Here is a 13,925-nt window from a genome sequence, read left to right as displayed (position 1 = left end):
AATGTGGAATTTGTTATTTGATGAGAAACTTTTGTGCTGTTCTTAGGTAATGAGATTGTCCGGGAAATATATATTGGAAATGGAAATATTTGAATTTCTGGGATATTTTAATGTTAGTAGGAATAATGGGTCAGAGTATTTGAGATTGAGATTTCTTAAGACAGGTCAGATGGTCCCCCTTTTTATGAGTGATTATAGCAATGTAGCATTGAAGCTAATGCAGAATTACCTGATATTTTTAATCATCAGCTGCTTATGATAATGTTCTCAATTTACCAGTAGGATCTTCTTTCTTACATTAATTAATTAATTAATTATTGAATTTATTTGGGTGACATTGGTTAATAAAATTACATAGGTTTCAGGGGTACAGTTTTATAACACAGCATCTGTATTGTGTGTCCACCACCCTAAGTCAAGCCTCTCCATCACCATTTATCCCCACTTTACCCTCTCTTATCTCTCCCCCACCTTTATTTTTTAAGATTCCCCTTTAGGTGTGAAGAGAAGGCAGCTAAAGTGTGTGTATGTGTATGATTGTTTGCTTGTTTGATTTTTTTCAGTGGCTATTATTTGCCAAGTTTCAGACTCATATTATCTCACTTAATATGAGGTGGCCTTACTTTCATTTGCACATGAGGAAACTGTACTTGCCCAGTGCCACACAGCTAGTAAGTGTCAGAGAGATAGGTTCAACCTGTTATGTTCTGGATCCAAAGGTGATATATGTTCTTCTACATCGTGGGTTATAAGTCCTAAATTCCTCTCAGGAGAAATTCTTTTCTAAGGGAAATGTAGTGCCTAAAAGTTTACTTACAGGTCATTTAAAGCTGCTTCTTATTATTTTATTTATCGATTTGAGGGGGGGAGAGAGAGAGAGAGAAACATCCATTTCTTGTTCCACTTTATTTGTGCATTCATTGGTTGATTCTTGTATGTGCCCTGACTGGGGATAGAACCCGCAACCTTGGTGAACTGGGATGATGCTCCAACTAACTGAGTCACATGGCAAGGGCTGCAAAAGCTGCTTTTTTAATTGAAATTTTTATTGGGGTAATTGTAGATTCACATACAGTTGCACAAAAGCTGCTTTTGAAATGGCAGGAAGGCAGAGGTTCTGATTTAGAGGCAGACCAACACCTTTACTCTTCTTCTAAGGCAGTGTGGAAGGAGGTTGTATGTGGGGTTCTTGAGACCTTGCTTAACCTTAGCAGCTCTCTGCTGTCTTTGGGATGTGCACTTATCAAATACTGTTAAGTGCCATACCATGAGAGACACCCAGTTGCAATTCCTAGTTCAAGCAGGCCCTACCATGGAATCTTGATTTGCTAGAGCAGAGACAACACTCAGAATATAGGGTTCATTTGGGGGTGGAGACAGTAGCAGACCTTGGGAAAAATGAGTTGGAATTGGTAGGGGCGGATCAACCAGACATCTTTGGTTATGATCACTCTGAAGATTCCTTTCATTGTTTTCCCATTAGCTTAGATGTCACCTTCCTAAGGAGGCCTTTATTTTTAACCTAAAGTATATTTATTTCCACTTTCTTTCTTTATCGTGACTTGTAAGTAAATATTTGCTTACTTACCTGGAGTAATGTCTTCTCTCCAGTTTGACTGAACTTCATTAGGGCAGGTACTGTGTTTTTTTCACACTGTGTACATGGTGCCTAGACCTTGGGACCATAGTAGGTATACATGATCATGAAAGTTTGTTGAATGAATGAATACCATGGGAAATTATGGTTCCTGTTGAAGAGCTTAATTCTTAACTGGTCTTGCCTTTGCCTATTATTTTGGATCAGGGTACTGACTTTGAAAATTTTCCTGATTAAAGAGTTTTACTTTCATAGGCTTCTTTTCTTTTTTCCTTATAACAAGGTAGTAAACTACCCTAGTTTGAGGTCATCCCTTAAGCTCTGCTAACGGATTCTTGCTTCATTTCAGAAAACGTGCTTAAGGCCTAGAAGGCCAGGCTATGAAGCATCTGGTCCACCTTCACCTCTAAAAATAGCAGACTGGTTCTTTCTCCTCCTGTTCTACATGTTTGGAAGAGTGGCACAGTTCTATTTTGAGGCTTGTTACAAAATAGGAGAATGAAGAAAACTCAGTGACTGGTTTAAAATTCTCTGCTCATGTAAATTGGTTTAATGCATATTCTTTCATTTAACCCCTTTCAACTTCTCATCCTAGAATTGACCTTCCCTAAATCAATCTTTTATAAAAGGGTTATATATATATTTGATCCTTAACTCACTAAGACTTTCTTAAGCTTTTTTTTAGGTAACCTTTCTCCCCAGGACCAGGAAGAACAGATAATATGGGCAAGATAATTGGAAAACATGGAAAAAATGTAGGGTTGTGTGGGTGTGTGAGAGTGTGTGTGTGTGTACAGAAATATTTTTTCTTTTCTGGGAAAAATTGCATAATTTTTAGATTCAGCTATTTCTTTTAGGTTGTTGGGCTATAATACTGAATTTGTAGTTGTTATCTTATTATAAATCTATGATATACTTTTATGAAAGTTGATAAATGGTTTTAAGATGTGCGTATTAAAGAAGCAGTAGCAGTAATAAAAGTAATGCCTTTGTCCTACTGTTCCTTATTGAAGTAAAAATTTGCTTGGAGAGCTGAGGATGTGGAGGATTATTTATGATTTTTGAGCTCTGATATAAAAATCTTCAGTGAGTTTTGCCTAAACACTAGACACAACTAATATTTGTCATACTTTCAGGTAAGGTTAATATTTGCTTAAGTCAGGGATCACCTCTTACATATCCCCTTCATCTTTTGTAGCACCTAACACAGTCTGGCCTTTAAGAGACACTTAATGAATTTCATTTAGTGTGATCTTGCTCAAATCACAGATTGTTTGAGTTGGCTTATCTACTCGGTAGAAGAAAACTTCCATATGTACATTCTGTATACGTATACATGCCGTGCCTGGGAATTGTAAAAATAGTGCATTTTCAATGATACTTTATTGGAGTTTCCAGAAGAAAACATGTGAGAATATCTTCATGATAAGCCTTTACTTGAACTAGGACATAAATACTGACTCTAAAGGAAAAAATGATAGACCAGCTACATTAAAGTTAGTAATATCTGTTCATTAAAAGACACCATTAAGAAAGTAAAAAAGGCAAGAAACAGAATAGATGATATTGGCGATATAGGTATTTGGCTGGTATCCAGAATATGTACATAACTCCTACAAATCATTATATAAAAGAAGTCCTATAAATCAACCTTTGAACAACCCAGTGAAAAAATAGACAAAAGAGCCCGGCCGGGCGTGGCTCAGCAGTTGAGCGTCGACTTAGGATCCAGGCGATCGGGGTTCGATTCCTGGTCAGGGCACATGCCCGGGTTGCGGGCTGCAGCCGATCAATGACTCATCATTGATATTTCTCTCTCTCTCTCTCCCCCTCCTTTCCTCTCTCTGAAATCAATAAAGATATATTTAAAAAAAAAATAGACAAAAGATTTAATAGGTATTTCACAAAAGATGAGATCCAAATGCCCACAAAGTGATCAACATTATTAATCATCAGGGTAAAGCAAATAACCGCAGTGAGATACTGCTACACTAACTCTAGAATGACTAAAATGAAAAAGGCAGACATTAGCAAATGTTGGTGAGATTGTTCAGCATCAGAAACCCTCAATGCACTGCTAGTGGGAATGTAAATTTGTACAACTTTTGGGAAACTGGCAGTTGATAGTAACTCCCAAAGCTGAACATCAGGGTACACTATAACCAGCAATTCCACTCCTGGGTATACCCAACAGAATGTGCACATATGTGCACCAAAAGACAAGTACAAGAATGTATGTAGCAGCTTTTTTAGTAATTGCCCCAAGCTGGAAATAACAGAATGCCTTTCAACGTTACTGAAATGTTTTTAAATTAACTGATATTTTTATAAAATAGAATATTTTATTTTATGGTAATGTCAATGAATGAATTATTGCTATACTAAACAAATGTATCAGTTTCACAAATACAATCTGGAGTGAGTAAAGCCAGTACAAAAAGTACATAATGTGTGCTCCATGTATAAGTTCCCAGCAGGCAGAGCAAGTCTGTGGTGGTCAAGCCATTGCTGTGGCTTGGTAGGAGTGACTTTGCAGAGGCATGAGATGGGCTTCTGGAGTTCCATTTCTTTTTTAACCTAGTTACTGGTTACGTGGGTGAGTCACTTTGTGGAAATTCATTGAATTGTACACTTATGATTTTTGCCCATTTCTGTATATATAGTCACTTCATTGAAAAGTTTACTTAAGAATTTGATTCTACTTTTGTCCTGTGATTGCTGCAGTTTATACATGAGCTAATCCGTTGCCTGTCAAAGCTGGTGGGATGTGGGTATGCGTGCACTTTGTGTTTATATATTAGGGTTGTTGTGTGGCCTGTCAAAGCTGATGGGATGTGGGTATGTGTGCACTTTGTGTTTATATATTAGGGTTGTTGTGTGGGCATGAAGGTGCTTTTATTAATATAAATTTGCTTTTCAAGTATTCAGCACACTGAGTTTCAAACAGCTGTGGGAAAGGAGGCTGGTGAGTAAACTCCACTGATCCTTACTCTATTCTCTGAATAGAGTAAGGAGACTTCCATTCTGTCTCACAGGGCAGCACACTTGGATTTTGCTCTACAGACTGAATATCGTCTTAACTAAAGGATTCTCAGCCACTGAAACTTTATTCTCAGAAGAATACACCTCATTTTGACCTTTATTCTTCTTTTAAAATTGAGATATAATTGATATGTAACAGTGTATTAGTTTCAGGGATGATGATTCTATATATGTGTATTGTGAAATGGTCACCTTAATATGTCTGGGTAACATCCATCACTTCACATAGTTATGGATTTTTTCTTGTGATGAGAGCTTTTAAGATCTACTTTCTTAGTAACTTTCAAATTTACAATACAGTATTAACTGTAGTCACCATGCTGTGTATTACATCTCCATCTCTTATTTATTTTATAACTGGAAGTTTGTATTTCTTTACCCTCTCACCCATTTCTTCCACTCTCTCCCTCTGGCAACCACAGTCTGTTCTCTGTGTAAGTTTATTATTTATTTTTTTAGATTCTACATATAAGTGAGATCTTAATGGTATTGTCTTTCTCTGTCTGACTTACTCATTTAGCATAATGCCTGCAAGGTCCATCCATATTGTCGTAAATGGCAGGATTTTCTTCCTTTTTATGACTGAATAATATTCTATTGTGTATATATATACACACACATACACATATACATACACACACACACCATATTTCTTTTTTCTAGTCATCTGTTGATGGACACTTAGGTTGTTTCTACATCTTGGCTGTTGTCAAAATGCTGCAGTGAACATGGGGGTCTGCATGTTCCTTTTCTATTTAGTGCTTTTGTTTCCTTTGGATAAAGACCAGGAAGTAGAATTGCTGGATTATATGGTAGTTCTGTATTTAGTTTTTAAAGGAACCGCCATACTCTTTTTCGTAGTGGTTTTACCAGTTTACATTCCCACCAGTAGTGCACTAGGGTTCCTTTTTCTCTATATCCTGGCTAACACTTGTTTTTTCTTGTCTTTTTGAGAATAGCCTTTCTAACAGGTGTGAGGTGATAACTCATTGTGGTTTTGATTTGCATTTCCTTCATGATTGGTGATTTTTGAACATTTTTTCATGCACCTGTTGACTATCTGTATGTCTTCTTTGGAAAAATGCCTATTCAGATCCTCTGCCTATTTTATAGTCAGGTTGTTGTTTTTCTGTTGAGTTGTTACATATTTTGGATAGCTATCTCTTATCTGATATGTGATTTGCAAGTATTTTCTTCCATTCCGTAGGTTGCCTTTCCATATTGTTGATGATCTCTTTTGCTGTGCAGAAGCTTTTTATTGACATTTATTCTTATCATGGAAACTATAAAGAGAAGAAATCTCCACATGGTATTAATATTTTTTCCCCTTACTCTATGGAAATGTAACTCACAGTAAGTAAGGCATTTTAGGAAAACTTAACCTGGTTGAGGTAAAAAGTCTAAAAGATGTCTTGCCTTCTCTCAGCTGGTCATACCTCTCAATTCTCAACCTGGCCTTAGTGAAATACTTGGAAGCTGTCTTAAGTTTGCCATGTTGCCTGATGAGCACACCTCTGTAAATTTTCATTCTCTCTCTGAAGTCCCTGACTTGCCTCATTTACTTTAGTGAACTCCTGGAGCTCGTTCTGCATGACACTTCTAGAGTTAACCCTGTTGTATACTTCACTGCACCAATACACACCCCTGCTATATCACTTATTACATACAAGTGTGATTGTCCTCCAGGGCTACCTTTTGAGGCTATCAGATGGCATGTGGTAGGTTTTCAGTCAATACTGAAGGAAAGGATGAATGATGGGCATATTTTCTGAAAGACAATAGTTATTATTTAAAGAATAAAAGCCAGTTATAATATTTGACATCAGTAGATATATGTTTAAAATCTTTTTTTGAAAAAAAGTGATGCTTTGCATTAATTTTTAGTAAAACGGGGGTGTAATTTTACAGCAGGGTGTATGTCGTGGTAGTAGAAGAGAGTGATGCTAACTGGTTCATATAGGTATCCGACACGTGACCTTGGCCTCTTTAGCATTGCCCTCTAATCAGCTGATTTAATTTTAGTGGAATCCCTGGAGAAATACTTTGAAATGCTCTGGTTCTGTATGCAGAATTTAGAAATCATAAATCTAATGTATAGATCCTGACTGCATTAGGGTTTATAGATTAAAACCAGCAGATGAGACTCTGTAGGCATTAGGACATTATGACCGGGCCATTGTAGGCATTATGACAGCATTTATTTTGTTCATCTCAAATATTATAAATTCCAGAATATGTTATCTGAAGTTTTGTCATTTCACTTCAGCATGTAATTTCTTTCTCAAGTCAGTTGTAATTTAAAAAGATCTGAGTAGAATCATTGCCGTTTGTTCAGAAGTTTAGACTAATAGGATTAGAATAATTAATACATATTGAGTGCTGCTTAGGGTTTAATACTTGTTAGTAATATGTAAAAAGTATGACTTTGACCTTGATGTCAGGCAACCTGTATTTTATTGATGACATAGAAACCATAGATACAAAATGAATTCTAAATCATTCTTTCTAGCTCCAACAGTCTGTAAACAGGAGGCCAGTAAGAAAAAGCACAGAATTTGGCATCCAAGCAGATCTGGGTTAGAATCGTAGCTTTTAAAATATTAAATGAGTTATGTAACCTTGGTCACATTGACATCTCTGGAACTCGTTTCTTCTTTTGTAAAGTGAGGTAAGAATATATACAACTTGAGGTTTTTGGTTTTATTTTTGAGAAACCCATATAAAACCCATACGACAACCCATATAAAACCCCTGGCCCATGATAAATGAATCTAATGCACATTTGAATGAAAGGAATGGATAAATATAACTTTATTTGCAGCAGTTCACTTAGTCCAGACTACTGTTGATAGATTTCATAATGATAGCTAACAGAAATCAAACTCAGTAATAAAACTGCTTCAGCTTTCCCATTGTAGAATAAGGGGACTGGTCTTCTGTTAGTTTTTAAGTATTAGGAAGGTCTTTCAGAAGAGTGCTCATCTTGATTAGCCTGTGGAGCTATCTGACCAGTGGTGTACCCAGGAAAGGTTTCACACAAGAAATGGCTTGTTAGGAGTCCACAGGGGTGAGATAAAAAGAACATATCTCAGAGATGGGCTAATCAGACTGAGTCCCTTCCTCCCCTCTTTACTCCTAGAATGTTTCATCCATTTATTAGCAAATGCTGCATCCTTTGCTGTTTTCCACAGCACTTGTGAAGCTTATTCTGGATGCCTGTGTGTTAACTAGTGGGACATTTTGCCTTTGCTAAATGTTTCAGATTGTTTAAGTTCTGTTTGGGGTAAATGACTATTTTTTTTATTGTACTAAGTCATTTTCCTTTCATGTCTATATTTTTCACTGGGGAGTTGGTGTCCTGGAGTTGAGTCTTTGCCCTGCAAACCAAAAATACAGTTTTCCCGGGTGTGTCTTATTTTAATCCACTCCCTTTCATACAAGGCTCTGACCTCCTTGGAGCCTTTCCTACTTGGTTACAATTGATGCTTTGTCCTTTAGAATCATATAGGACATAGCCACTGGGTTGATTCAGTGTTCAGCTGTCACATATGGTTCTGAGAAAAAATTCCTTCCCTAGAATGGGAAGTGGGCAGCTGAGCTGGAAAATGAAGCCCTGGTTCATATTCAGTCATCATTTAGGGAGAGTGAGTAGCAATGTCAAGTTAGAGTTAGGGCTAAGCAAAGAGAAAATAGGGCCAGATCCAAAATTGACTACTAGTCAAAATTTGGCTGGTATGTGAGGTGACTATAGCTGGGTTTACTAGAAGTAGATACCTTTTAAGAAATTGTCTATGGTTCAAGAAGTTGTGCATGTTTTATGGTATATCTATGCTTATAAAAGGATACTTTTCTAGAAATTCATGTTCTTCCTTTGAGAATTATTAATTTCTGTTAATATACATAGGAACTTTAATGATGTCAGTTTCCTCTATTCAGTCCCTTTGGCACAGGGACTTAAACTACATTAGTTTGTCAGAAATTCTTATGCCACCTATGAATGGGAGCTGCTTTTCAGGTGAGGGATGTGAGAAGCTGCTCCAATTACATAGCAGGTCATCCCCTGGGATGGAAAGTTGGACCCTGGATTTGTGGTTCGAGGCTTCGCGTATTTGGTCACTGAAGTATGCTTTCTTTCTCCCTCACTTCCTCCCCCTTTCCTCCTCCTCTTTCCCTCTGGTGGAAGAAATAATACCAAGCAAGCAGCAAGAGAATCTGGTCTTTTAAGAGGTTAGAGACGATTGTGCCTTTAGGCATGGAGTCCCAATCCTTGGCTTGGGATGGAGGGAAGCAGCAGAAGACTGATGCTCAGCACACACAGTGTTTTTGACTGCTGCTTACTTTTATTTTTGCCCTCTTTTCCCCTCTCTCTTGTTGGGAGGAAGGTGAGAATTTCGTGTGTGCCAGCCCTCTGTGGGGAGCAGTCCAGCTCTTCTAACACTCAGCAGATATTGCCACTTGCTTTTAGGTTGGGGGCCTGAGAGAAGGAGATGAAGCCGCCGCTTTGGGGTGGGATTGAGAGGAGGGTGGAACGCAAGGAGGAGGTCGTTTCTCTGTTGTTTTCTTAGTCATAGGGCTCTGAATCCCAGGTAGCTAAATTTAGCTCAGGTTCCTGTTGAAAGCATCGTTTTTTTGGGGGCGGGAGGTGGTGGGGAAACGGAAAACCTTTTTGTGTATCCTGCTCTATGAAGCCAATAGGGAAGCAGGAGGAGGTGAGGTTGCCATGGAGATGGTAGCTGTGTGCAAGGGGAGAGCAGCAGGGTTTAGAATTCCAGGAAGGAAGGGAGAGTGATGTCATCAGATTCCATGGACCAGCCCAGGAACCCCTGTGAGGTTGGTGGGGAGTTGGGTGTGTGTGGGGGGTGGTGGAGTGGGAGTTTGTGCAGGGGAATTTGTGGCTTCAGTAAGGTGTGGAGAGTCCAGTTCAAGCAGAGAGGTTGGTTGTGTGGAATTGTGCTGATCTGCATTAATGCCTGCTTTTTAAAAAATCTGTTAATCATTCTGAATTTGCAGAATGCTTTCTTTGTTGAAAAAGGACGTATTCATTTAACAAAGGAACTAATCTTGATGTAGAATATAATATCTTTTTATAGTTATACTCCCTGTAGTATTTGTGTGTGCCTTTATCCCTTGAATGTGAGGGTATTTGTGCACACATTTCGGATATATAGTTGCCTTTGTGTGATGCCTTTTACTGTGCTGCATGCAGTTAAATGCTTCATTAATGCCTTATTATCGTATTTATTTTTCTATGGATGGATGTGTGTAAGTGAAATACACTTTTTATTAGACAATTCTGAAAGAAAATCAAAGCATTTCCTTTTGCGGCAGAAAGGAAAGCTGCATGCTTCAAGACAGTCGTTCTGAACAGATAGATGCGTGTGTGTTTGTACTGATCGTGAAGGGCAGATGTAGTTCTTTTAGAATGACCAAGAGGCTAAATTTCTTTTTAAACAAATATTACAGTTCTGTGCACCCAAATGAGCACTGCCCTTCAAAATAGTCACTTTGGCTCTAGTGATGCAGCCATTGCGCAAAAACATAAAGACTTCTCATTGGAATCAGCTTCAGAGATGAGTGATGAGGAAAACATTTTCAATACCCAGCACTGAATTTTTTAATTAAAAAATACCTAACTTGATCAGACAGCAGGTTTTTTTGAACAGGCTTTTCCTAATTTTGGGTTGTCAAAAATCAAATCTATGCTCAAATGATGAGCTTTTATCCCAGTTAAAGATATTTAAAGTCATAGGTTTTGGTTCTGAAGGCATTTTCACTTTTAGATCAAGAACTCTTAGATTATTTAGTTTAGCAGTGGCAATGTTCTGAATGATGGCGGCATCTGAGGAATAAGAACATAACCTTCCCAGGGCGACATCTTCTGAGGTGACCCATTTGGATGTGTTTGTTCAAGTGTGTCTGTTAAAATCAGTGGCATTGCTATTGGGTAATGTGGGAAGCAGCATTATGTAGTGTGTGCGGGAGTATAGACTCCTTGGAGTCAGATTGGCTCAAGTCTGAACCCCTGTCCTGCTACTCCCTGACTGACCTTGGACAAGTAGCTGTCCTTTGCGCCTTGATTTCCTCATGTGTAAAATAGAATGATAGTGCTGTAAGCACCAGCCGTATAGTGTAGTGGGGAGGGGTACGCGAGCTGATGTGGGAAGCACTTGGACATTTGGTATGTCCTCAGTCACTGCTTGCTTTTATTATTGTCATTAATAATTATACAGTTCTTTGAATTACAGAATTATGAGGTAGAAGGTCCCAGACACCACTGAATGTCCTGGAAGGAGAGACTCAAGAATTTATTGTTTTTAAGTGATTCCTGGATGATTTTGATGATCAGCCAGGTTTGGGAAACACTGAGTATAATCTATTTTTAGTATGGCCCAAGTACTGGGAGCTTGATCCGCTCCTGGGAGCTTGTTAGAAATGCAGAATCTCAGCTGTTACCCCAAACCCACTGAATCAGAATCTGCATTTTAAACAAGATACCCTACAATGACCTCTATGCATGTTAAAATGTGAGAAACACTGCTTTTATTCTAGTAGGAGAGACTGGGCAATGACTACAGGGTTAAAGTGAGTTATCTCAAATTGTTCCCATGGTGGAAGAGAAACAGTCTGGCTAAGCCAGTGCATAGATGAGCATGTACTTACCTCTCTGGTGCTTAACCTAGGCCTAAATGCTTCTCTGGACTAAGTCACTGTGCACTGTGGAATGGAAAGAGCAGTTAAGATTGTGGCTCTGGCTTCACTGTTTACTAGCTATTTGGCCTTGGTTCAGTCATTTCACCTCTCTGAGTCTCATTCTCCTCACCGGACAATGGAACTAATACCTAGACTGTGAAATAATGTGTATAAAGTATATAGCACATTGTGGTCCCTGCATATGTTAGTGCCTTTCCCCTCCCCTTCCCTTCAACCTTTCAGTGATAATCTTAGTGGTTCTCTCCCTCAGAAATGACTGCCCGTGGAGACCCAATGCCATCCTGTCTGTGTAGGCCCCTTGCCTCTTGCCCTTCTCCCAGCTGTCTTGAGCATCTAATTGTACTGCAGAGAACTGTATGTGTAGTTTTCTTTGCCATCTTTTTCTGCAAAGTGCCTTTTACTTACTGGAGACTATTATCCAGGAAGGCTGGAAGAAGAACATAGGAGTTGAATAGTTGAGCTGGTGCAGGAATTAAGGTGTGATGAGATCTGATGGAGGCGGCTGTGTTATAAATTCTTAATAGTTGACCATATGTTTAAGACAATTAAGTTTGTTTTTTTAAAAAAACTGGTATTAGAAAAAAAAGAGAACCATAAATTCAGATAGTTTTATTTGAATTCTTTTAGACAGTCCCAAGCAAGAATTAGCATAACATATCGGAAAATCATTGAGTTAAGTAATTAGCATTTTTTTTTTTCTGTCTAGGGAATTAATACAATAAAAACAAGTTCAGGGACTTGCTGTGGAGACATCAGAAGTAGGTGGCAGAGAGTTTAGGTTAGTGGATTGGCAGTTGTAGCCAGTAGGGTATTGGAAGTAATGGCAGGAGTAGGAAATAGAAAGGTCTCTTTTCACTAAATCATGCAGATCTTAGGGGACTGAGGGATAAGACAGGATTGTAAACTCTAAGCATGTAATAATAATTGTTATAATAGCTTTCTTCTTTAGGTACGCACTTAGGTGCTTTGTATACATACATCATGCCTAATCTTACTTAACATCCCTGCAAGGTATAGGCATAATTCCATGTTTTACAGATCAGAAAGGTTGAGTACTTGCCCTAAGTCACTTTGCTAATAAGCACCAGAGTTGTTTTGACGTCACGTTGAATATCAGTGTGAGTGATGAGACTGTTTAAATTGAAACAGCTATAATATATGCCAGTTAAAATTTATTTTGTCTATATTGACCTTTTTGGTGAAAGTGTTAAAGTAAGACTGATAACTCAGTGTGTTAGTTTATCTCAGAGGGATTTTTTTGAACATTGCAGAATTATCTTTTTGGAATGTATATTTCCTTTATATTCTGAGGGTAGTAAAGAAGTATTTTTCTTTATTTTTTATTCATTTTTATTTTTTAAAGCAAATCCTCCCATTTTCATTTCTTTTTTGAAAAAAATATCTTTATTGATTTCAGAGAGAGGAAGGGAGAGGGAGAGAGAGATAGAAACATCAATGATGAGAGAGTCCTCATTGATCAGCTGCTTCCTGCAAGCCCTCCCCTGGGGACTGAGCCCGCAACCCAGACATGTGCTCTGACTGGGAATCGAACCTTGATCTCTTGGATCCCAGGTTGATGCTCAGCTGCTGAGCCATGCCTGGCCAGGCGAAGTATTTCTTTTTAAATGCCAAAGCTTGTGAAGTTCAGTGAAACAGCGGTTTGAATTGAATATCACAACATAAAATGAACTTGGTGGTTATCAGTTGGCATATTTAGTCAGAATAAGTTTACATAATCATGTCAGTTCTTCTATTCAGATCTAAATGCAGATAATTGTCAATGATGACACAAAGTGAATTTTATATTCTTTGATAGCTTCTAAGTTATAGTTGGAAGAACTCTAGACTTGTGGTGAGACTTGGGTTCCACGACCTTTTTGTTATTTGCTGTCTATGAGGCCTTGTACATGTCGCTTAACCTCAGTAAGTCTGACCCTGAGTTTCTCTATCAATCAAAAAGGAATAATGTTAGCAGAATTGTTATGAATAAGAGGATGTGTTTGACACCCGGTTCTGGTCCTCACTGGCTCTGTAACTATGAGAAAGACATTTAAAACCTTGTGCTGCTTTGGTTTTCTTATCTGTAAGGGGTGTGTGTGTGTGTGTGTGTGTGTGTGTGTGTGTGTTTGTGTATGGGGCAAGGTGAGGAGAATGCAGGTAAAGGAGCTGGATTAGAATTAGATGACCTATGTGGTGCCCTCAGAATCTGTGACCCTATAATTGTTGGGCCTGCCTGTGTTTTGTATATAGTGAAGTGTTTTGTATGACTAAGACATTGTTTCTGGTTATCATTGTTCTTCAGTAGTGCCACCCCATTAGGAACAGGCACTGTGCAGGTCACTTAGCCTGCATTACCTCACTCAGTCCTTGGAACAACCCAAGGAGGTAGGTGGGGTTCTCATTTAGAAGGTGAAGAATTTGAGGCTTAGAGATGAAGTACCGTTCCATGATTGTGGAGCTAATAAGTGGCAAGGACATAACTCAGGTCAGTGCAATACCAATGACTGTACTTTCCCCTCTGTACCTCACTGTGCATGGAATTATTCGTGACATGTCAGAACTAGGAAGTTTTTGT

General features: G+C 38.4%; 1 protein-coding gene across 22 annotated transcripts in view; it reads left to right on the top strand.

Moving 5' to 3' along the window:
• The window catches only part of RBFOX2 (RNA binding fox-1 homolog 2), a 249,361-nt gene that overhangs the window by 51,580 nt on the left and 183,856 nt on the right, over positions 1-13,925 (top strand). The window contains exon 1 of one of the 22 annotated variants that reach the window (XM_087814904.1): positions 9,428-9,469. The exons of the other annotated variants lie outside the window; for them this stretch is intronic. Coding sequence (XP_087671030.1) covers positions 9,428-9,469 — 42 coding nt within the window. Of the gene's footprint in view, positions 1-9,427; positions 9,470-13,925 lie in introns of those variants that run through there. 22 annotated transcript variants of the gene reach the window in all.

Source organism: Miniopterus natalensis, chromosome 2, assembly GCF_054644295.1.
Source record: "Miniopterus natalensis isolate mMinNat1 chromosome 2, mMinNat1.hap1, whole genome shotgun sequence".
Lineage (NCBI taxonomy): Eukaryota > Metazoa > Chordata > Mammalia > Chiroptera > Miniopteridae > Miniopterus > Miniopterus natalensis.
Note: the sequence above shows the minus strand (reverse complement) of the source record. Positions and strands in the feature narration are given on the sequence as shown.